Genomic DNA, 22,823 nt, shown 5'->3' with positions numbered 1-22,823 from the left:
AGTCATAACCTATGACAAAAATTCTATTATATAAACTAGATTAGTGGGTAACTCAGCAGTAAAATTTAGTCTAGAAAAATCACAAGTGCACAATAATTGTATAAAATCGAACATTTAGTGAAAAAAAAAACCTTATTTAGTGAGGAACAAATAAGAGACAATAAGTGTAGCACTAAATCTGGTAAAACGTTTTCATGTATTAAGTTTAGCAGAACTGCTCCTTCCTTGATTTTGCGCAAGCAAAGGTGTCAACTACATCCCCAAAGTCCATTTCTTTGTTACCGTCTCCACAGTTAGCTCCGGCTTCGTCAGACTCAGCGGTGCTACTGATCGCAATTCCCGTGATGTTCTCACAAAAAATCTTTCGATACCTGGAACATTGTAAATTGTAGCTACGTCTAGCGTCCTTGTCTTTCTTTAACTTTCTTTTTGCAAAACCACTCAATTGCTGCTGTCCAGTTTTGATTTTAATTCATTTTTTTGTGGCCGTTAAAAAAATGACACATTTGCACGTATTTGTTGTGGACCAACGCAACTCTGACAGATTGGGGAGGGGGGAGTGATAGTGGTCATGTAATCTTTATTTATTTATAATTTATTATTAAATCATTATTGTTATTATTATTGTTAAATTAGTGTTCATAAACGATTTATTTATGGTCTGTCAAGAATTTCAAGTTAATAATATAACAATTTACGAAAAATATTTTTAAAGCTTGACTCATGTGGTGCCCCCCTAGTGGTTGTGAATGGTTGGTGCCCCTGGGCACTGGCCCAAGTGCCCTTATGGATAATCCGGCTCTGGGTGTGGTCAGAGTGAGGCGATAATGACAGAGATAAAGCCTGAATAGTAATTTTGGCATCATGCATCAAATATGCTGCTGCAGTATACGATAATGATTTCGTCTATCGACACGAAATCCACAACATTTTGTTGGCACGTTCTGTAGATGATACGATTCATTTTTTGTGAAAATCGGACAAACGGTCTAGAAGTTCGAAAAAGTATGTATTGAATGAAATCAAAATGGCGAACAGGAAGTTTATGGGAACTGATTATGGGAACATTGGTATCTATGTTTTTGGCATAACCCAAGGAATCTATTAAGACCAATTTCATTACAATAGGCAAATGTATTTAAAAGTTATTAGCCTGTTTGGAAATTTTGTTATAACTTTTTTTACCATAGGTGGCGCTGCCCTGAAACTCTTTGAGTACCTTCAAGGCATGGTAGACCAATGCATTTGTAAAGTGTAACATTTAATATCATTATATTGTAATAAATAGACATTTTCTTGTTTTGTTCTATAGCGCCATCAAGAGACACAATCCCACCAATTTGTTTATGTGTCCTCAGAGTGAGCCGATTTCATATTCATGTGTGTCAAATTTGGTGAAAATATCTAATTTTGTTTTGGAGTTATAGACTAAAGCAATAAGCCCCGCGAAGCCGTGTTTTACAGTGGATTTAGAACAGCTAAGGGGCGTTGTTAGGCACGACGCGGAGCGGAGTCTAGCCAACCGTTTCCGAACTTCCTAAGGGGTTTCGTCTCGATCGGTCTAATGTTTAATGTTTTTTTGAGTTAGAGACTCCACATTTGCTATGGTGACTGTTCAGACTGTCCTCTATCAGTGTGCCAAATTTCCGGTTCTATGGGCTGCCATAGACTTCTATTCGAAGGAATAATAATAATAAGAACGCCAACGATTTCAAGAGGTGCCTCTGCACTTTCAGTGCTTGGCCCCTAATAATGTACAACCATGAATTTAATTTTTTTTACTATAGAATTCAGAAACATAATATTCTTGACACTACACACCTTAAATGACAGTTAAAAAAATGCATTTATACAGACATTTAAATGTATTACCTCAACATTTTTATTGAATGTATGTTTGTGACTGTCTTTGGTTCACTGCAGTTTTAAGGAGAAAATACTCTGCAATGGTGCTGACTTATGAATTTACACGGTTTGTCTTAAAGCATACTAGAAACACCACATAAACAATTTAAAAACATTGATTAACTATTTTTAATGTGACATTTAAAAGCATTCCTGCATGTGCACTGACCAACAACTGAGAAAGCAAAATGCACAAATTGGACCTTTGTGAATGCCCCCAAAAACTTGCTTCATAATATACAGCAAGCTTAGTTGCAGTAATATGAATATTCAGTAATATATAGTTATGCAATTATTTATTAGTAGTATTTCATTAGTATCCTCTTTTGGTTGATATTTCCCTCTTTAGATCGGACTTCTCAGCATGTCACCAGTGAGCCTGAAGTCCTCCCCGTTGCAGAGGAACCTGGTCATGCCGAAGTCAATGACGAGTGGAGTGATGACGTCCTCCAGGATTTAGTCGGAGATTTGTCTGAATGGAGTGCCGATGTCCTCAACGCTTTGAGCTGTGTTTTCTCCGACTTTAATGACAACACCCTCCAACCTCCAGTCTGTGTTGCGACTGACTTGAGTGTTGACATTCCCCAAGCTACAGTCTTTGCTACATCCGACTATAGAGTACCAGTCCGTGATGTGGCCGACTATAGAGCCAATTTCCCTCGAGTTCTGATCCGTGATGTGGCCTACTATAGAGCCAATCTCCCTCGAGTACCAGTCCGTGTTGAGGCTGACTGCAGTGTGGACGTCCCCCAAGTCCCTGTCAGTACCACATCAGCTCCAGGCTTTGATGTGGTTGACTGTTGTAGCGATGTCTCTCAAGTTCTAGTCTGTGCCTCGTCAGACTGTAGAGTTGACATCCACCATGAATCAGTCAGACTGACAGAGGACACTGTATCACCTCAGAGTCAACTGGATGATTATGAGATTATTGGTAAGTTGACTGTCATGTCATTGACAACATACCACAATACAGACAAACTTTTGATATATTATCTGTCTTTACTCGTGTCAACTCCTATTTTTCCTTTAACAGACATCAATTCATGCAGCTATGAAATCGGCAGGAAGCTCGGTGAAGGAAGCTTCGGAAATGTTTATGCGGGAATTCGCATGACAGATGGCCTTAAGGTATCACTTATTTTACTTACAAAATCTTTTGAGCAAATTGTTCTTGGTCTGTCTTACACTTTTCTCATTTTCCTTAGTGTATCTATTTAGAGCACTTGACCTCTCAGACCAGTTTAAATTGTAAGATATGCGTAGAATTTAAATAAATGAAACTGAACATATCTGTCCAAGGTTAATGACTGAAATGATATAAACTCTGCACACTTAATAATTGTAAATAATTCTAACACAAATCCTTTTTTTTTTTTTTTATCAGGTGGCGCTGAAATTCGCTGACAACATGGGAATAGAATGGCTCGACATTGTAAGTACTCTGTTTCTCCTCTAAGTCAATGTTTTCAAAAGACAAACTGCTATTGTCCGTAGTTTAGGACTGGTCAAATATGACTGGTCTACATCCTTTCTCATCATCTTTCTTCTAGGAGGGGTGTCCTGAACCTGTTCCAACGGAGATTGGTCTACTAATTCTTGCCAACAAAGGCCCCAGAGTTCCCCAGATCATCCAGCTTCTAGACTGGGAAGAGGAGCCTGAACAATACATCATGGTTCTAGAGCGGCCTGTACCCTGTGAGGACTTGATTGGATTTCTAGACCGCCACAAAGGCACTATTGAAGAGGACGTAGCATCGGTTATCATGCAGCAGGCAACACTCGCAGCTCAAACATGCTGCCAACGTGGAGTGCTGCACCGTGACATAAAACTGGAAAACCTGCTGATTAACCCGAACACACTGGAAGTCAAACTGATTGACTTTGGGTGCGGCGAAATCCTTATCAACGAGGGATACACGTCCTTTAGTGGTATGTATTATCCCTCAACGCTGTAAGGTGGGTCGCAAACTTTGGTGATGAGTTAGGGGCCGTTAACAGGACAAAATGTCTTTCTTCCAGGCACAAGAGAGTACTGCCCCCCAGAGTACGATATAAATGGCGAGTATCACGGGGAACCAGCAACAGTTTGGTCACTCGGGATACTCTTGTTCACACTACTGTGCGGGAAATTTCCGGAGTCAGAAGACTTGGAGAAGCTGAATGATAACATCTGGACCAAAGATGGCTTGTCACAAGGTGAGATCTTCATTCAGTAAAGGACACTTGTAATTCTAAATCAAACAAAAGAGAACAAAAAATTAAAAGCAAGTTAAAGTAATTATCAGACATCTCTCCCATCTTTCTACACAGAATGCTGCGAACTACTTTGCTCTTGCCTGCAAACTGACCCAGAGCAACGGATTGAATTGAAAAATGTCAATCTCCACAACTGGTTTATATATTTTAATTATTAATTTACCTAAGCAAACATCAGCACCCAAGGACCAGACGGGCCTCCCCAGCATCAGAACTCCCTGTCGCCACACACCAATGCTCAACCCGCATTGATGTACGGGTACTATCCAGACAGTCCCAACCTACAGATGCCCAAGAAGAACCTGTGGACCAAATATGGCTTGTCACAAGGTGAAATCTTCATTTCCACAAAGATTACCTGTAATTAAGTATCATACAAAAGAAAACAAAGTAACAAAAGATAGTCATGTGAATAATGCATTCAAAGAGAGCAGGTATTACGTTTTAGGTAATAATCAGATGTCTCTACCATCTTTTTGCACAGAATGCTGCCATTTCACTGGCTTCTGTCCCCATACACCAATCTGCACCCCGCATTGATGTACAGGTACAATCGAGGCAGAGGTATTTTTATGTAAATATGTGCTACACGCTTTCCTCTAAATAACAAAAACACAACAAAAATGACAGTGGTGTGAAAACAGCAGGTAAGAAAGCATCTGATCACAGCGACGAGGATATGTTTGCACCAGTTTGGCAAGCAGGTTTGCACCAGTCAAGTCATGTCACGTTTATTTATATAGCATTTTATACAATATTGCTTTTAAGTAAGCAGCTTTACCGTGTTAAACACAAAAAATAGTGTCAGTGTCACTTTTACTTAGAAGTGCAACTTCAATTTCTACATCTCTCCAGTGTGTTCATTTTTTACTAGTATCTGACCTCGACTAAACAGAAGAAATGAACCAGAGAAGATTCCCCTGTCAAAGAAGGCGGAGCCACATATCACACCAACCTGTTACGTAATTGCCATGGACCAATAGTTTGAAAGTGTTTACCAGCCAGAGTGAATTTTTCCGAAATGTTCGCTTTGGCAAGCTATTTCTAATTCCCATTACAAACTCCAAACTTTGTTCTTAATGATGTCATTTGCTTCATTTGTCATTTGCTTCATCTAGCATTCACAGTTTTCAAGAAAAAATTCTCAATGAAGTTTAAGGCGAGAAATAAATAATAAATAAATTGGTGCCCTTATGTCGTTTTAAAACATTTGAAATCCTGCATTAACTTTTCATATGGTATTTTCATACAAGGTTATATATTAATTTAGAAAAAAAAAATTTTACCTGCAATATGCTCATTAAATATGTGAAGTAAAATAACTCACCTGTTTGTCCAGATAGATATTGCATCCTCCTTTTGAGCATGGTTTGATTCCCACAAAATGGGAGAACGAGTGCTAAAAGATGAGCGACGCGTGTTGACCAAAGTGCGGTACTGCAGTTTAACACAACTGCATTTCGTTCATTTAACTTAAGTGAGTTGTGTAAATTTGAGAAATTACTTTTTCTAATTCTGTCAACACAACTATTTTAGTTTTAATGCACATAAAAGCATTATTTAATTTGAACAGTTACATTATTTGGATCAACAACAGCCATATTTCATTTTTTTGAGTGCACGTTCAATCTGATTTCAATGCGACAGTGTAGTATCTTTCAAGGAGGTTGTTGACAGTATTGTGTTCATGTTTCTACATTTTACATGGTGTTCACTGCCCAATATTGTTTGTGAGAAATAAGTATTTTAACCCACAGTAACTTTCCTTATAGAATGCTCTAATATCTTTTTTAAATTTCTTTTCTCCACCTAACAGCTTTGGAGATGGTTCATCCTAAGATGCACAGATCTACCTCTAGTCCACCTTCATTCCCACACCCACCTGGCCATCAATGTCTTCATTAAATTTTAAAATATGCAATAAAATAATAAATATGCAGTCCATAACCAGTGTCTGCCATGCACGATCTGTTCATTGCAAATGTGTTGGATTGTTCTATTAAAGCTCATTATAATCTATGAGACTGGTATTATGGTAGCTGCAACACTTCCTAGGGAAGGGAGCTGTCGTGTAGGCCGGTGTTCTGACAGAACTCGTCCAGCGGGAGTGAGTTGTGGGTCATATTGCTCCAAGATCCTCCGATCAGCACCAGGTCATCCGCGGAAGCCAGAGTTGTTACGGGACCTTATTTGTGACTATATATTCACCTTTATGCTCTCAGCAGTTACTACATTAAATTGTCATTTAAAAAAAATATATATTTAAAGATGGTTTTAAAGTTGAATCAATTCTCTGGAAAGTAAATGGTATTAAATCTTTGTGGTAATATGAATCAAATTAACATTTTTATATTGTTTCCTCCTAAGGCTTCTTCCTTATACATCTACAAGGGTTTTCTTTACCATTGCCCGTTGCCTTGCTCATTGGGAGTTTGTAAGCATCATTATTTGGAACAAAATATGAAAATGGCTTGGTGTGTGTTAAACTATTTCTGTGCATGGCGTAGTCAAAGAACCACCTGACACATGAAAGAAAAAACAAGACATTAAGAAATGTCCGTGAATGACAAAGCCGTGGATCATGGAATAAATTAAATTGTTAATCAAATTATCAAGCTTGTTCTACACTTTCCATTCTAAGCAGCAGCCAAGCATGGTAGTCTAGAAGGGTCTAATTTATGCTTTCTGCAAGATGCAAGAAGAAATTATGAACCACACCTATAATCAGCAGGTAGACTTCCAGTTGACTTGCAAAAAATGCAGCCAAGTTGTACATTTGAGGTAAACCTCCTTGCATGTATTTTTTTTCAATGGAGGGATCAAGCAAACTAGCAAATTTAAAGGCTGTTGTGCATGATGGGTTCCAGAAAGTGTTCATGTGTTGTTTTTTTAACATTATTTTTATTAATATATTCTGATTTGTATCCAGTAAGAGGATCAAGTTGCCCTTAAGTCATTGAAAGCATTTTTTAAATAAATCCATGTGTTATATTTATGCTAATATTTTATTCTGTACTGAAAGCAAAAAAAAAAAAAAAATGAATATGTCCCGAGTAAATATTAATGTAGTCCAGTGTTTCTCAACCTCTCCTGCAGGGACCCCCTGACAGGCCATGTTTTTGTTTTAACTCTGAAATGGCACACCTGATTCAAGTAATTAAAGGCTTAATGAGTAATTAGAGTAGGAATAGTTCAATTAATCAATTAGTCAACTACTCATTAAGCCTTTAATGACTTGAATCAGGTGTGCCATTTCAGGGTTAAAACAGAAACATGGCCTGTCAGGGGGTCCCTGCAGGAGAGGTTGAGAAACACTGATGTAGTCAGACAAAATGGATCAGTGAAACTGTATTAACCAATGCAAAATCTCTTAATGAAGGTAAAACTACTGTTTTTTTTTCACATGTAGGCCTACTGGTAAGGGAAAAATGCAACAATGGGTTTAAATGCTTGTCAAATTGTGTGCTGATCAACTACGAACAATTAGGAATCAATGTATTTATTTGATATAATTATTTAAAAAGATATGTATATATTTTCGTTTACACTGAATGCGATCATGCACAATGCGGAAGCCACGAGACCCATCGCGGCCGTGTCGGCTGATCTGATCTGGCAGCATGCAATTTCAAATGTTGAAGAATCATCGTATAGACATCGTATAGAGGTAAGGAAGACGGCTCATTAACTATTAAAAACGGTCGTTCGAATGCGATGTTTACCAGATGCCACGATCTTTCACAGACGTCTCCGCGATGTACGTGTGCTATCTGGGAAAGCTTTATGACATTTAGATTTTGTGGGTTTCATAAGCTGTAAGCCATAATCATCAAAATTATAACAAATAAAGGCTTGAAATCTCTCACTTTGCAAGCAATGAGCCTATATAATATATTAGTTTCACATTTGAAGTTGAATTCCTGAAACAGTTAACTTTTCCCTGATATTCTATTTTTTTGGAAAGGGTCTGTAGGTCTCTTAAAGGGATAGTTCACTTTGAAATTAATTTTTGATATGTTTTAGCTTACCTCCAGTGCATCCAAGATGTAGGTGTCTTTGTTTCCACAGTATCTTCAATTTTGATAATTTTAGGTAAAACCGTTGTTGTCTGTCAGTCATACAATGGAGGTGAAGGGGGTCCTCCTCAAAGAGCAGTCAAAATTAAACATTATTTAATGACTCGTAAATGTAAGTACACATTGATGCCCTAAGACACGAAACGAGCGGTTTTTGTGAGAAAACGAACAGTATTTATATAGTTTTTACCTCTTGTAAACACAGCCACGTCCAAGTGATCTGAGGGCGCGGACGCTTCCGTGTGTGACGTGTACGCAGACTGGTGCATAGATAAACTAGACGTCGCCTTGGCGACGGCAGTTCAATGGAACGAAACCTTAGCCAAGGCGACATCTAGGGTATATATATCTATGCACCAGTCTGCGTACACGTCACACACGGAAGCGTCCGCGCCCTCAGATAACTTGGGCATGGCTGTGGTTACAAGAGGTAAAAACAATATAAATACTGTTCGTTTTCTCACAAAAACCACTCGTTTCGTGTCTTAGGGCATCAATGTGTACTTACATTTACGAGTCATTAAATAATGTTTAATTTGGACTGCTCTTTGAGGAGGACCCCCTTCACCTCCATTGTATGACTGACAGACAACAACGGTTTTACCTAAAATTATCAAAATTGAAGATACTGTGGAAACAAAGACACCTACATCTTGGATGCACTGGAGGTAAGCTAAAACATATCAAAAATTATTTCAAAGTGAACTATCCCTTTAAGTGAATTCTCGTTATCTCCGACGAAAGGGTCTGTACATTTCAGACCAACAAAGCAGCAACAAAAAGCATGTTTCCTACTTGAACATAAAACAATGCTCTTCTTTATATACATTTCAGATCAACAAATCAGGACCAAAAAGCATCTTTCCTACTTGAACATAAATTTAGCTCTTCTCTCTTTCTGGCCAGCAAATTTCTCAATTAGCCTACTCTCTGATTAAAGTCAGTCATCGCTGTGACAAGTCTCTTTTCCATGGACAGCAATGCCAGTGCATTCAGCCTCTCCTGGGTCATGGTGTTTCTGAGAAAGGTTTTAATTCTTTTCAAGGTTGAAAAGCACCTCTCAGCTTCAGTCGTGGTCATGGGTGTGGTTTGATAACTTTTAGGAGAGTCACGGTTTCGGAAAAGACTTCTTCGAGATTATTCTCCATAAACAGCTGGAATAGGTCCACAGCACCACGGCAGGCACAGAACTCTTGCTTGCTGTAGATAAGACTGAGCTCTGTCTTGAGCTTGCTTCCATTGAGCATCGGGTACGCTCTGATGGTGCTGCTCAATGCATCGGCAGGAAAGGTATCCTTGTACTCGTCAAACCTGTCCCCCTGCAACAAGGTGGCACAGACAAGGTGGTCTGTGAAGGAGAAACGCTCCCTAGTGTGTCCCAGGATTGTGTCACAGACCTATAGAGATAATTAAACAATATATAAATGTAAGGTAGTAGCCAGGCATCATATACTCACCCTCATGTTTTTTTCAAACCTGTATGAATTAATTTCTTCTGCTAAACAGAAAGGAAGATATTTAGAAGATTGATACCGTGAGAAATTTACATTCTCAGGAAAACAGCCACTTATCAGTTAATCGTTAATCGATCGATAAGGTCAATCAACTAAAGATTAATGAATTAATCGATAACTTGCATCCCTAATTTGATCATTTATATTTATGTTGCCAATTTATAATTTTTGGGATGCTGTTGTATAATATTAAAATGATGATTTTTGTAAGGATTTATACCAAACTAAAATAGTTTTCTTGAGTCTGTAGAATATGATATGCAGGCAGGACATTTCTGCAGCACAACAATATCGTAAAATAGTATTTTGACTGATTTCTATAACAAACTCACCTCTGCTGCAATCCTTTCACGTTCTTCCGGACTGAGCACCCGGCGTCTCTTTGTTGGCTGAGAACCACTGTTATGTTCACCAATGGAGTGGAGAGAGTTTCTGCAAAGGACAAAGCTAATTTATTATAATATTGGCAAAAGAGAGAGAGTTAATAATGAAAGAGAAACCAAATAATAATCATATTACAGGAATACAGTTACCTGATCTTTTGTATTTCCTGTTGGAACTGTTGGATGCTCACTTTGATATGGACCGAATCAATGTTCTTCTTCTGGAGCTTGGCATAGAGGAAGTCTACATGTGGCATGATGTGGTGATAAAGTTCCAGAAAGAACTTAAAATCATCATCCTCCAGTAGCATGGCCAGGGCACCTGCTTCTCTGACAGTATTGGGGTCAAAGTCACCGGAGTCTTGTATGCTCTCAAAACAGTGAATGAGATCCTCTCTGTGCTCAAACTGTATTAATGGCACGGCTATGAAAGTTCCATCTGACATTGCTGGATCTTGGCAGTCTATGGGCAACCACTTTATCCAGAAAACATGTCCGCTTGGGTGACTTAGAAAAAAAGCTGGCAAATCCACCAATGTTAGAAAAAAAAATTCTCGTCTTGGATATGTGAGACGTGGCCTGCTGCATAATCAGGTTGAGCTGATGAGCGTAGCAGTGGATATAGTGGGCATTTGGATACACATCTTGTACTTTTCTCTGTACACCTGCAGTGGCACCCCTCATCACGCTGGCTCCATCATATGCCTGGCAGATGAGCTTACTTTTCTGATCCTCGGGGAGGATAGAAGCAAGACGCTCTTTTAGTGCAGTAGCAATGGACTCAGCTGTAGCTGACTGCAGAGGGATGAACTCAAAAAATCTTTCCTGCACGTTATTTTTGTCGTCGATGTAGCGCAAAACAAGCACAAGCTGGGCCAGTGTGGCAATATCTGTGGTTTCATCTGCCTGGATTGATAAAAAAACTACTTGTCTGGACTTCTTTGATTATTTCTTCTCTTGTAACAGATAACATACAGTCCAGAAGCTTGTTCTGTTTTAGATGTTCCCTTAAATAGATGTTCCCAGCTCCGTTTCTCGTAACAAGCACGGGTAAAGCTCCGTTTGTAGCTTCGTCCTCTGTCACTTGCCTGCTGCTGGATGTGTAAATCTGGTTGTTCCGGTCCGAGATCCTTAATCTTTATTTTTTTCTTCAAGCGAAAGTCTTGAGAAAGGGTTTTTTGTAAATAAATAACAGAATTTGGATTAACTGCTGCCATTGCGTAATAAAAAGTGATCAGCCTAGTAGCTTCAAGCTTTTAAAACTACTTAAAACTTTCTATTAGGCTTTTTCAAGAGAACTTAAAGTTTGTCTATAACTTTTTTATCTAAATGTAAAGTGTTACCGAATTATGGTAAACATCATGTAAATGTTACAACGCTGCCTGATTCAAGCAGATCGTGGCTGTTATTGCAGGAAAATACAAATTCAGCATTAACAATCACCATGTTTATTCTAATTTGAAGGGCTTTGATAACATATCTGTGAACATAAAAGACATTACGAATATAAAAAGATTGAAAATAGTGCACATTTTTGCGGGTAGTGAATATTTTCAATTTACAACAAAACTTCTTAATTCAACAAGAGAAATAGGCAGAGTTATTCATCATTGTGCAACACAATTCGGATACCACATGACAACTTACAGTGCTTGACTTTTTCGTGAAAAACGAGTGAAGAGTTTTTGCCGTTTTGAACTGATACTGATGGATTCGGCGCGCGAGCATGGGCGTGTCGTAGGCTAATGCACGAGTGAATGATTACCATGGAAACGTGAAAGTCACGTATGTAGATAGACTATCCTTGACTCTTTGGATTTTAAATCTCGATGTAGGCTACACACACCCGCGAAAACCTCAGCTTGTTGTATACACACTTGCCCTATGAAAAAGTGCGGGGGACGAATTTACATTTTATAAAAAGTGGGCGTCCCCCGCGTAATCTACGCCCATGGTTGAATGACAGGTGACGAGAACCAATCAGATTGGATAAAATAACATGTATCCAATTATGATTGGCCAGGGACGCAACGACTTGCGCCCCGAGGAGGATCTTTAAGAAACCAATCAGAGACCAGCTTCAGGTCACATGCTGCCCGAGAATTTGTGTTCTCACATAGACACCCATGTGTCCGGCATCCCTCGCCCATGAAACGTATTGAAAAACATAGTAAATATTTAATCAATTAAACACAGTTTTTATTAAATTCTGAGGCTCTTACTACGAGCCGACACATGAGTAAACTATTTTTATATATATAATGTTTTTACACATGTTAATTTCTGAAATGTTGATGGGGGCGGCGCCCCAGCGCCCCCTATGGACAAGCCGCCACTGCTTTTAGGTTTACTGCAATAGCCTATAACTATAGTTGAATCATGGTTGGAACAAAAAAATAACATGTATTCAGTTTTACTCATAGATCTAGTGCTTTTCACAATACATATCGTTTCAAAGCAGCTTTACAGAAAATGCATGTTCAAGGTTACAATCGCAAAATATCCTTTAATCTGCCAGAAGTAACTGTGACTCAAACTGTGACACAACAAAGAATTGTCCATATGGCAATAGCTACAAGTCAGGACTTTAAAGTCATGTTCAGTTAAATGGACAAAATTATGCTGTCTTATTTTTAAAGGTCAAGTTCGCCAATTTTTTGCAAGAGAATCATTCAGCTGTAATCTGTGCTAATAAAACAATGTTTCTAATCAATATTTGTTGTTTGCAGAAAAACAGGCGAAAGGGAGGAGCATCTTCAGGAGAGGATTGACGGCTGTGAAACGTCCCTTCCAAACCCTCAAAACCAAAGTGTGTCCCTTTGTGTCTGAGCAGGAGTCATCACAGGTTCATCCACACACATCCAGCGTAGAGCCGACAGACAGTGAGTCTCCAGTTATTACCACTTCATGGCCACTTCAGCCTGATGTTTCTGGTGTTAGTCTTACAGGGGACCTATTGTGTAGCCTAACTCCGCCCTCCTACGTACTTCCGCTCAATTTTCATTTTCCTTCAGTACTACGTCTGGGATTCTGCTGTAGACTTTGGTTTTCTCCGATTAATTTTTTACCGGGCCAATCAGCAAACAGAGGGAGTGGCTGAGAACGATGACGTTGTGGGTTATTTTGAGTTGTAGTTCAGTAATGGCAGCGGAGAAAGATGCGAGCGAAGTCATTCGGTCCGTTGTGGCAACGCTGCCGAATATCAAGAAGTTAAAGCCGGAGCAAGAACAGTCTTTGCTTAGTTTTGTTGATGGCCATGATGTTCGGATGACATACGTCACGACCAAACGTTAGTGATTGGTTATGGCAGATCCAGAGTGACTCTGAGTAGATCCATAGTTTTAGACTTCAATAGAGTACCCGCCTACAAGGAAGTTAACGATTGTCAATGGAGCGGTGCCAGACTCTATGTACAAATGAAATGAAATGTACGAGAGTCTGGTGGGACCAGGCTACCTATTATGCCCCTTTTCACAAGATGTGAAACAATTATTTGATGTCCCCAGAGTGTGTATGGGAAGTCTTAGCTCAAAATACCCCACAGATAATTTTTTATAGCATTTTAAAATTGCCAAATTTTGGCTTGTGCAAAAACGCACCATTTTAGTGTTTCCCTTTAAATGCTAATGAGCTGCTGCTCCCGTCCCACTTTTCAGACGAGGGAGTTTGTTTGGCTGCTCTGTTCTGATGTGCTGTCCTTTACAAATAAAGATCCCACTATCAGCGCAATAAAAATAAGTCTAACCCCAGCAAACATTGGTCCGACGGCAACGTCGTGTCCCTGGCCAAAAATAGTTGCGGCCAGACGTCATAAATCGGTAAAAATATGTAACACAGAACATTTCCTAAAAATGCATTCAGATACATTTGTACATGTCTACAGTGGCATGTATAATTGTTATTTTAACTTTTAGCTACGTGTAGTTATGTTTATGTAGTTATGAAAAGTTTTCAGAGGTGTGAGTCTGTTCATCTGAAAAGATGCGGCGAGACGCTGCACACGGCGCGCGCGCTGTGTAGACAGACAAGCCGTCATTGAGACCGAGTCTAGCTCTATACCCAAGAAGGAGATAGTCTGACTGGGTTGAAGTGCGCTCTTTGTCCAGTTGACAGAGAGGCCCAAACTTTTCAGATGGTCGAGGAGAACTGTACGATGAGACAGTAGCTCCCTCTGTGATTGTGCCAAAATCAGCCAGTCGTCCAAATAGTTCAGTATTCGCAGCCCCTGACTCCGCAGGGGGGCGAGCGTCGCATCCATGCACCTCGTAAACGTGCGGGGTGCTAGGGATAGGCCGAACGGGAGGACGGTGTATTGATAAACCTGGCCTTCGAAGGCGAAACGTACGAATGGCCTGTGAAGGGGATTTATCTGAATCTGAAAGTAGGCATCTTTCAGATCTAGTGAAATGAACCAGTCCCCCTGGCGCACATGCGCGAGGAGTTTTCTGATAGTGAGCATTTTGAACGGTCTCTTCATGAGAACTTTGTTCAGAAATCTGAGGTCTAAGATTGGTCTGAGGCCGCCGTCTTTCTTTGGAACCAGAAAATAACGGACGTAAAACCCCGACTCGCTCATAGATAGAGGAACTCTCTCTATAGCCCTTTTGCACAATAGTTTTGCTATCTCTGAACGGAGCAGAGTCACTGCTTCTGGGTTCACAATAGTTTCTAGCCGCGTTCGGAAACCTGGAGGGCGGCGGTGGAACTGTAAGCGATAGCCTAGCCTTATTGTGTTTAGCACCCACTGGGAAATTCCCGGAATAGCTTCCCACGCTTGAAGCGTAACGCTAAGGGGTGAATGGCTACATGGTCCCCGTTGCTGCACACAGCGGGCCGCGCGGGCGCGCTCATAGTGTTTATGACAGCGGGACTTACACTCAGAGAGGAGTTTAAGGGCCGTGTAACAGAGTGAGCAGAGGTGGGAGCCCGTGTGCGCGCTTATGCACTCTGAAACTCGAGCGGGTTGGAACCGCTTTATGAGAGTGGGCTCTGTGAGACAAACGGGAACTGAAAAGCTTTTGTGTATGAGTGAACACAGTGTTGTGGGCACATTATCTACACAATAGGTTTTTATGCTCTTTTTGAGATATCTCTGGGTCGCCGTGAAAACGGTGTTTGTGCACATGCAGTGTTTTGTGTATGAGTGAACACAGTGTTGTGGGCTAATTTTCTACCCAAGAGGCTTTTATGCACTTTTTTTTTTTTTTTTTTTTTTTTGGATTTCACTGGGACGCGGTGAAAACGGCGTTTGTGCACATGCAAGCGGGAAAAGAGACCGGCTTGTTGATGGCGGTGTACACTGCTGCAGTAGCCGTGTGAACGGGGACTGACAGAGGGCGAAACCTTGATGGCGGTTTAGCCATGGTGAGAAATAGCCGTCCTTTTCTCAGCTGAGGCTGGTCACGTGAGCGGCCTGCAGCGGGATATATATATAGCCTGAAATCGGCTGCACTTGTGACGCGCGTCGCGTGCAAGTGCGTGTTAGAAACGTGAGCGCTGCAAGCGGGCACGAGACTATTTTTAGCCTACAGAGGCTGGACTTGTGACGGCATAAAAATTATCTGCGAGAGCCGGAATCGAACGCGGGTCTCTGGCGCGAAAAGCTTTGTGATACACCACTGAGCCACAGGGGTAATGACACAAGCACAGTAGCGCGAGCAGATAAGAGGGCGTGATAGCAGTAACAGGTTCGGCCTCAGCGGAACTAACACACTATAACCCATTTGTCCAGCTTTATGCTCGGAAATGAGAACGTTTCTCATGAGCGCGGGAGAGCGCGGCCGCTTTCTGTCACGTAAGAGAGCTGGGCGCGAGCTCAGAGCTGCATAAAGATTATCTGCGAGAGCCGGAATCGAACACGGATCTCTGGCGCGAAAAGCTTTGTGTTCCACCACTGAGCCAGGGGTAAAGACACAAACATAACAGCGCGAGCAGATAAGAGGGCGTGATAGCAGAAACAGGTTCGGCCTCAGCGGAACTGATACACTATAAACCCTTTATGTAGCGGCGTTATATGCAGGCGGGAGAGCGCGGCCGCTTTCTGTAACGTAAGAAAGCTAGCCGAGAGCTCAGAGCTGCTTAAAAAATTATCTGCGAGAGCCGGAATCGAACACGGGTCTCTGGCGCGAAAAGCTTTGTGTTCCACCACTGAGCTAGGGGGAAGACACAGGCTTAATAGCGCGAGCAGATAAGAGGGTGTGATAGCAGCGACTAGTTCGGCCTCGACGGAACTAACGCACTATAAACCCACTTGCCGGTGTATGCATGGGGCCGGGCTAGCTCTCTTGTAAAGTAAAGAAAGCTAGCCGCGGTTGGCACAGCTGTAAGCGGCTCGTCCCCCATTCAGCGCTCGTAGGCGGTGAGAGGGGGAGGCGGCGTAACGCTTCGAGTCGAGCCCGCAGGGTCAACAACAGAAGCCCAATCGCAGAGGAAACATCCGCCGTTGGCGAGAGAAAACTCTGCGTGTCCCAGTCCCAGGCAGAGAGCGCAGAAGAAGGCGGGCTCTGGCGCTGAGAGGGACGCGGTATGAGCCGCAGGTGTGCGAGGCATCTTAAAAAATACGCTCGCTGCTCTTTTAGATACACACACACAATACAAGAAGCTTTTTTGGTAAAGGATATGAATCCGTCAGATGGCGCTAGCTTGCAGGACGGCTGAAGGTGGCGAAGACAGCCGGCTTCCTCAGACTCCCAGATGCTCGCTAGAAGGTGCCTTTTCCACGACGGCGGCTTCTCTCAGGATCAGCAGATGCGTGTAGCCTCGCTGAAGATATGAAAAATCAGAATTTACAGCCTGAGAGGCGAATTTATACTCTCTGGCCACGCCCGTTTCGGCGGGCTCTGACGCAATGAGAGCAGGTCAGACTCTCATTGGCAGAGAGTTCATTCGTGTCTCCTCATAGGCTTAAGCAGTTCCCTGTGAGCGAGCCAATGAGCTGCTAGCTAGCCTGCTCATGCTCTGCTGCAGCTGAACTGCATTGTGAATAGATACAAAATTATAGGATAATTTTTGGCTTCAATTTCTCAGAAAAGATGAATCTTTCCCGTAGCGTAAGCTAGCTTACGCAATACGAGAGAACCTCTCGTAAGAGAACGCAGATATTTCCCTGCGGTTTGGCCTCTCATTTACACGAAAACCCCGTTTTTATCACAGAAAACGATTATTTCTAAAAACTCCGGCCAAAGTGGAGACCATTCTAGGGCACCTTTACATTTTTACTGATCTGTATCGTAAATGTGTCTTATGGTGTGAAATAACAAAAACTAAGAAAAAAAACCCCTCCTAATAACAAAACAAAATATATTAAAATATCTTCCACTTAAAACAATAATAGCCTACTACATGTTAAATAAAACAACAAATGAATATAAATGAATAGGCCGTAACGTTTGCCAGCTCTGGGAGAGACTGTGACATCAAACATATACTATCATACTGTATAGTGCAAGGTTTAAAACATTCAAATAGACAATTCAAGTAGTGTGAATTTGTATGATTCAGTAGCTTATAGTTGAGATTAGGCTCTTGACAAACGAATTGTTGAAAATGTGCAGGATGTAGTATTTTCAAGTATTTATTTGATAGGCTATTATTGACAAAGCTCTGATTTCTGGATAAGGCAGAGGGCGATTGATTTGCGATCACGCTTTACTCATTTCAGTCATAGAGTTTGCACTCGTTCACATCACACTCATTATTGTGTCGTTTTTTTAGAGGTTTATGTATGATTTTGTGTTCAATCCTGGCTTTGCTACCCAGCAAACACTAGGAGTGTCTGCTGAATATCGTCACTATTATTGGGTAAAACTCGTTTTGATGACATTGACTACACGTTACACGGAGGGAAGATGAAGAGAAAATGCCATCAAAACTTTTCTCAAGGCAGTCAGTTCCCTTCAGAAGAACATTCATAGAATGGTTGTAAAACCTCTCATTTGCGTAATAAAAAAAAAAAAAAAACTGGACAGTATTTGCCGTGAGTTTTTCAAATCCTTGCATTCAAATACAGTTCTCTTTCATAGGTTCACTCAACGCTGCGGAAAGCGCAGTGGGATATTCTCTGAATGTGCCGATTGTCTGAAGCCTTATAGAATCACGCCAATTCATTGGCTGATGGCGTCCGCGCGATATGGCTCCGCCCCGACGCTCTTATGTCGCATCATTACATATTCGCGCACGCGCCATCTGCTCCTCAGATTTCTCTACCTTCAGAGCGAAGCGGTCACGTTGCCCTTCGCTCGTGATTTTTCTGAGCTACAAATACATCTGGATTATTCTCGGCGCTTCTGCGACTGTTCAAGCGGAACTCTGTTTCTCCTTACGGTGAAGTTGCCATGGATTACAGACGCTGTACTCCGCCATGTGCTCGTTACATCGCTAACGACGACCCACACAGTAAGTGCGTTAAGTGTTTGGGTTTTTCACATGCACGTGAGGCAGTTATAGGATCGTCTAAATGCAAATTCTGTGAAAATTTGTTGCTCAAAACCCTCAAATCGCGGCTCGCGGTCTTTGAGAGGGAATCATTCGTCTCCCCCTGTCGCGCTCCCGAGGCCTCTTGAGGATCCGCGACATGGGGTTTGGATGTAGAGCTTGAGGATGTGGAGTTCGAGCAGACGAGCCCCGCTCTTTCTCTCCCTCCCTCCCTCCCCTCGGCACGCGCGAGGCATGCCAGTCGAATTTTCACACGATTATTTGCGCCCCAGCCCGGGAGCACGCGACGCGGTTTCTTTCGGGCTGGAGGATATACTTTTTACCGAGGCTTCCGACTCCGAGGATTTCGGGCCTACTCTCGCCGACGAGGTTATCCCGCCGAGCGGCCAGGAAGCGCGGCCTACTGCGGCCTATGCGGAGCTCGTTGACGTGCTTTCGCGCGCTACGGAGAAGCTCACTATTGATTGGCCCGACGAGCCACGTGAGTCTCAGTCGTCGAAACTCGACGAAAGGCTTCTCAGTGGCCCTAATTCTTAATTCCTAATTCATGGCGGCTGGGCAGGCAGGCATGACCCTGCACACTATGGCCATTCTCCAGGCCTACCAGGCGGACGTCCTGAAGGAAATGGACGAGGGCGACGGCGTGACTCCTGAAGTGGTCAAGGAGCTTCGTAAGGCTACGGATTTAGCCTTAAGAGCCACCAAGCATACCGCACGCGCTATAGGTCGCTCTATGGCTGGTTCTGTTGCGGTGGAGCGCCACTTGTGGCTTAATCTCACGGAGATCCGTGACAAAGAGAAGGTTTTCCTCTTGGACGCCCCCATTTCTCAAACGGGGTTGTTTGGTGAGGCGGTCAACACAGTGGTTGAGAAATTCCGCTCCTCCAAATCCCAATCGGCCGCGTTCAGACAGTTCATGCCCAGGAGGGCTAGGGAACCTTCTGCTCCCGCCCCGGTGCGACCCAGAGAACGTCCCTCTCATAGACCGGATTTCTCTTCCAGAAGAAGCGAACCAGGGCATCTCCCACCTACCACGGTTTGGGGAGCCCGCGGTCGCCCGTTTCCCCGTCAACGGCCTCACAAGCGCCTCCAGTTGAGGCGGTCCTACAAACCGAATGCTCCGGCGGCCCAGAGCCGTTCCTGACCTTCCGGTCAGAAAAAGGAGAGCTCCTCTGCTTCCTCAAGGTTGGGTCAGACCGCACAAGCGTTTCTGCCCACCTCCCAGCTCTCCTTTCCTTGCCCTGTCACCTTCGCCACTCTGAGTGTCTCAAAGTGCAGGTCATATTTCACCTTCTCTACTCAGTCTGGTGCGGGAGGAAGGAGACGCTTTCTGCTTTCTCCCCTCACCCCCCACACTCTCTATAACTACCGGCCGCATCCTCGGAGGCACTTTCCGTTTTCCTCCGGAGCAGGCGGATCTGGTCACCATGACCCCAGCATTGATGCCTCCCATCACGTGCCAGGACGCCGATGGCCCTCCTGGACAGTCAACCTCTTTACTCCAGGAGCGTCAGCACGGCACCCTCACTCAGGTATGTCGTCTGCATTACAACATCCCTCCTCCTCTATCACATTTCCTTCCAGAGTGGGAGCGCTTACCAGGGGTATCGTCTTGGGTTCTTCGCACAATTCGGCTCGGCTACACTCTTCAGTTTTGCCGCAATCCCCCCTGTTTCAACGGGGTGTTTCCTACTGTAGTAGACAGCGCCACTCAGGCTTCTGTACTTCAGCAGGAAATCTCTTCCCTCCTTCTCAAAGGAGCAATAGAGGAGATTATTCCAGGGGAAACCGAGCGGGGCTTTTACAGCCGTTACTTCCTGGTCCCGAAGAAGGGCGGCGGTTTGCGTCCCATACTGGACCTCCGCCGACTGAACTTCGCCCTTTACAAAGGGAAATTCAAAATATTGACGCTGAAAGCTATCATATCTCAGATTCGGCCAGGGGATTGGTTCGTGACGATAGACCTAAAGGATGCTTATTTTCACATCCAGGTTGTACAGCGACACAGGCAGTTCCTCAGGTTCACCGTTGGAGGAAGGGCGTTCCAGTACAGGGTCCTTCCCTTCGGCCTATCTCTGGCCCCGAGGACATTTACAAAGTGCATGGATGCAGCTCTGGCCCCATTGCGGCTCCAGGGCATCCGTGTTCTAAATTACCTAGACGATTGGCTCATTTTAGCCCAGTCCAGGAACCTAGTGGCCCACCACAGAGACATCGTTCTGAGTCATATCCAGTCTCTCGGTTTGAGGTTGAACTCGGAGAAGAGTGTTCTTGCTCCGGCTCAAAGCACCGTTTTCTTGGGGGTGCACATGGATTCCGTTCTCATGCAGGCCCGCTTGGCCCCTGCACGGATTTCCAGCCTGATGACATGCTTGGCTCGTTTTTTGCTAGGCCATCATGTGTCTGTGGGCACCTGCCGCAGGATGCTGGGCCTTATGGCCGCGGCCTCCTCCGTGCTACCGCTGGGCCTACTCCACATGAGACCCTTCATGTGGTGGGTGAAACTCTCAGGGGTTCGACCCTCCGGGTCAACCCTTCGCTTACTGAAGGTATCGCGCAGTTGCTTTCGAGCCCTGTCAGTTTGGCGGGACCCTCTTTTTCTTCGGAAAGGGGTCAGCATGGGTGCGGTATCTCGTCGCCAGATGATTACGATGGATGCCTCTCTCACCGGCTGGGGAGCGGTTTTCGAGGGCAGACCAGCGTGTGGGGTCTGGACCGGAGAGGCTCTCTCTTGGCACATAAATTGCCTGGAGTTAAGAGCCGTTTTTCTGGCTCTGCATCATTTCCTCCCTCTTCTGGAGGGTCACCATGTCATTGTCAGAACAGACAACATGGCAGTGGTGTCTCATGTGAACCGGCAGGGAGGTTCTCGGTCGCGCACCCTAGACAGGCATGCGCGTCACCTTCTCCTGTGGTCTCAGAGCAGATTCCTATCTCTAAGAGCGGTTTATGTCCCAGGGGTTCTGAACCTCGCGGCAGATTTTCTGTCGAGACAGAAACCGAGATCGGGGGAATGGATGTTGAACCGCCAGACGATGGCCCTGATCTGGGAGGTTTTTGGAGAGGCGGAGGTGGACCTCTTTGCATCTCAAGAGTCATCCCAATGCCCGCTTTGGTTCTCCCTGAGTCCCCCGGCCCCATTGGGGATAGATGCGTTCGCTCACCCTTGGCCAACGCAGAAACTCTATGCCTTCCCGCCCATCAAACTGATCCAGGCGGTCTTGGCCAGAGTGAGAGAGAGCGGAGTCCGCCTCCTCCTGGTAGCTCCGTTCTGGCCATCTCAGCCATGGTTTTCGGAGCTAATTCCTCTACTGGAATCTTCCCCCTGGAGGATCCCGGTCAGGGAAGATCTTCTGTCCCAGCTACAGGGCAGGATATGGCATCCTCGCCCAGACATGTGGAAGCTGTATGTTTGGCCGATCAGAGGCCGTCGGCATTAAGCTCTGGTCTCCCAACTAACGTTCAGGAGACCATTGCGAGTGCTAGAGCCCCTTCTACAAGGAGATTATATTCTTCCAAATGGAGGGTGTTTGAGACTTGGTGCTTAGCACATGATAGGAGCCCAGTTAACTGCCCTGCTGGTTCAGTACTGGAATTCCTGCAGGAGAAGTTTGCTGCTGGAGCAGCCGCTACCACTCTCAGAGTTTATGTCGCGGCTATTGCAGCGCATAGGGAATCGGATGAGATTCCCCTGGGCAAATTAAGGTTAGTTTCTGCCTTCATGCGTGGGGTGAAGCGCCTGAAACCGGCTCGCTCCCCTAGAGTTCCCCCATGGGATCTTTCTGTTGTCTTAGAGGGTTTGACGAAAGCCCCCTTTGAGCCCTTGGAGTCAGCTCCGGAGAGGATTCTGACTCTCAAGGTTTCTCTTTTGTTAGCTTTGTCCTCATTAAAGCGGGTGGGAGACTTACAAGCTCTTTCTGTTAGCGAGTCTTGCTTGGACTTTGCCCCTGGCCTGGTCAAAGTTTCCTTGAGGCCGAGACCAGGGTATGTCCCCAAGGTTCTTTCCTCAACTTTCCGCTCACAGGTAGTTAACCTTAACGCTTTCCACCCTCCTCCATTTTCGTCTGAGGAAGATAGGAAGCTTAACTTGCTCTGCCCAGTTCGTTCTCTTAAGATATATGTAGACCGCTCAGGCGGTTGGAGGAAATCTAACCAGCTTCTGGTTTGCTTCGGTGCTAGCCGACGTGGGCTTGCTGCATCACAGCAGAGGATTTCTCACTGGGTCACAGAGGCTATCTCGTTGGCTTACGGGGTGC

General features: G+C 43.9%; 2 protein-coding genes across 2 annotated transcripts; one reads left to right on the top strand and one right to left on the bottom strand.

The window, feature by feature from the left end:
• Positions 1-1,027: 1,027 nt before the first annotated feature.
• Positions 1,028-4,319, top strand: LOC130076592 (serine/threonine-protein kinase pim-2-like). The gene is made up of 7 exons (XM_056241731.1): positions 1,028-1,070; positions 2,255-2,836; positions 2,939-3,033; positions 3,290-3,337; positions 3,456-3,834; positions 3,925-4,101; positions 4,216-4,319. The coding sequence occupies exons 1-7, from the start codon at positions 1,028-1,030 to the stop codon at positions 4,317-4,319; spliced, it is 1,428 nt and encodes a 475-aa protein (XP_056097706.1).
• A 4,994-nt stretch (positions 4,320-9,313) lies between these two features.
• Positions 9,314-11,087, bottom strand: LOC130076590 (uncharacterized). The gene is made up of 3 exons (XM_056241730.1): positions 10,285-11,087; positions 10,084-10,183; positions 9,314-9,634 (listed from the first exon to the last, which is right to left on the bottom strand). The coding sequence occupies exons 1-3, from the start codon at positions 10,578-10,580 to the stop codon at positions 9,314-9,316; spliced, it is 717 nt and encodes a 238-aa protein (XP_056097705.1). The 5' UTR covers positions 10,581-11,087.
• Positions 11,088-22,823: the final 11,736 nt, after the last annotated feature.

Source organism: Rhinichthys klamathensis, unplaced genomic scaffold (genome assembly GCF_029890125.1).
Source record: "Rhinichthys klamathensis goyatoka isolate OS25496 unplaced genomic scaffold, OSU_Roscu_1.1 h1tg000665l_1, whole genome shotgun sequence".
Classification (NCBI taxonomy): Eukaryota; Metazoa; Chordata; class Actinopteri; order Cypriniformes; family Leuciscidae; genus Rhinichthys; species Rhinichthys klamathensis.
This window is presented reverse-complemented; position numbering and strand designations above follow the sequence as displayed.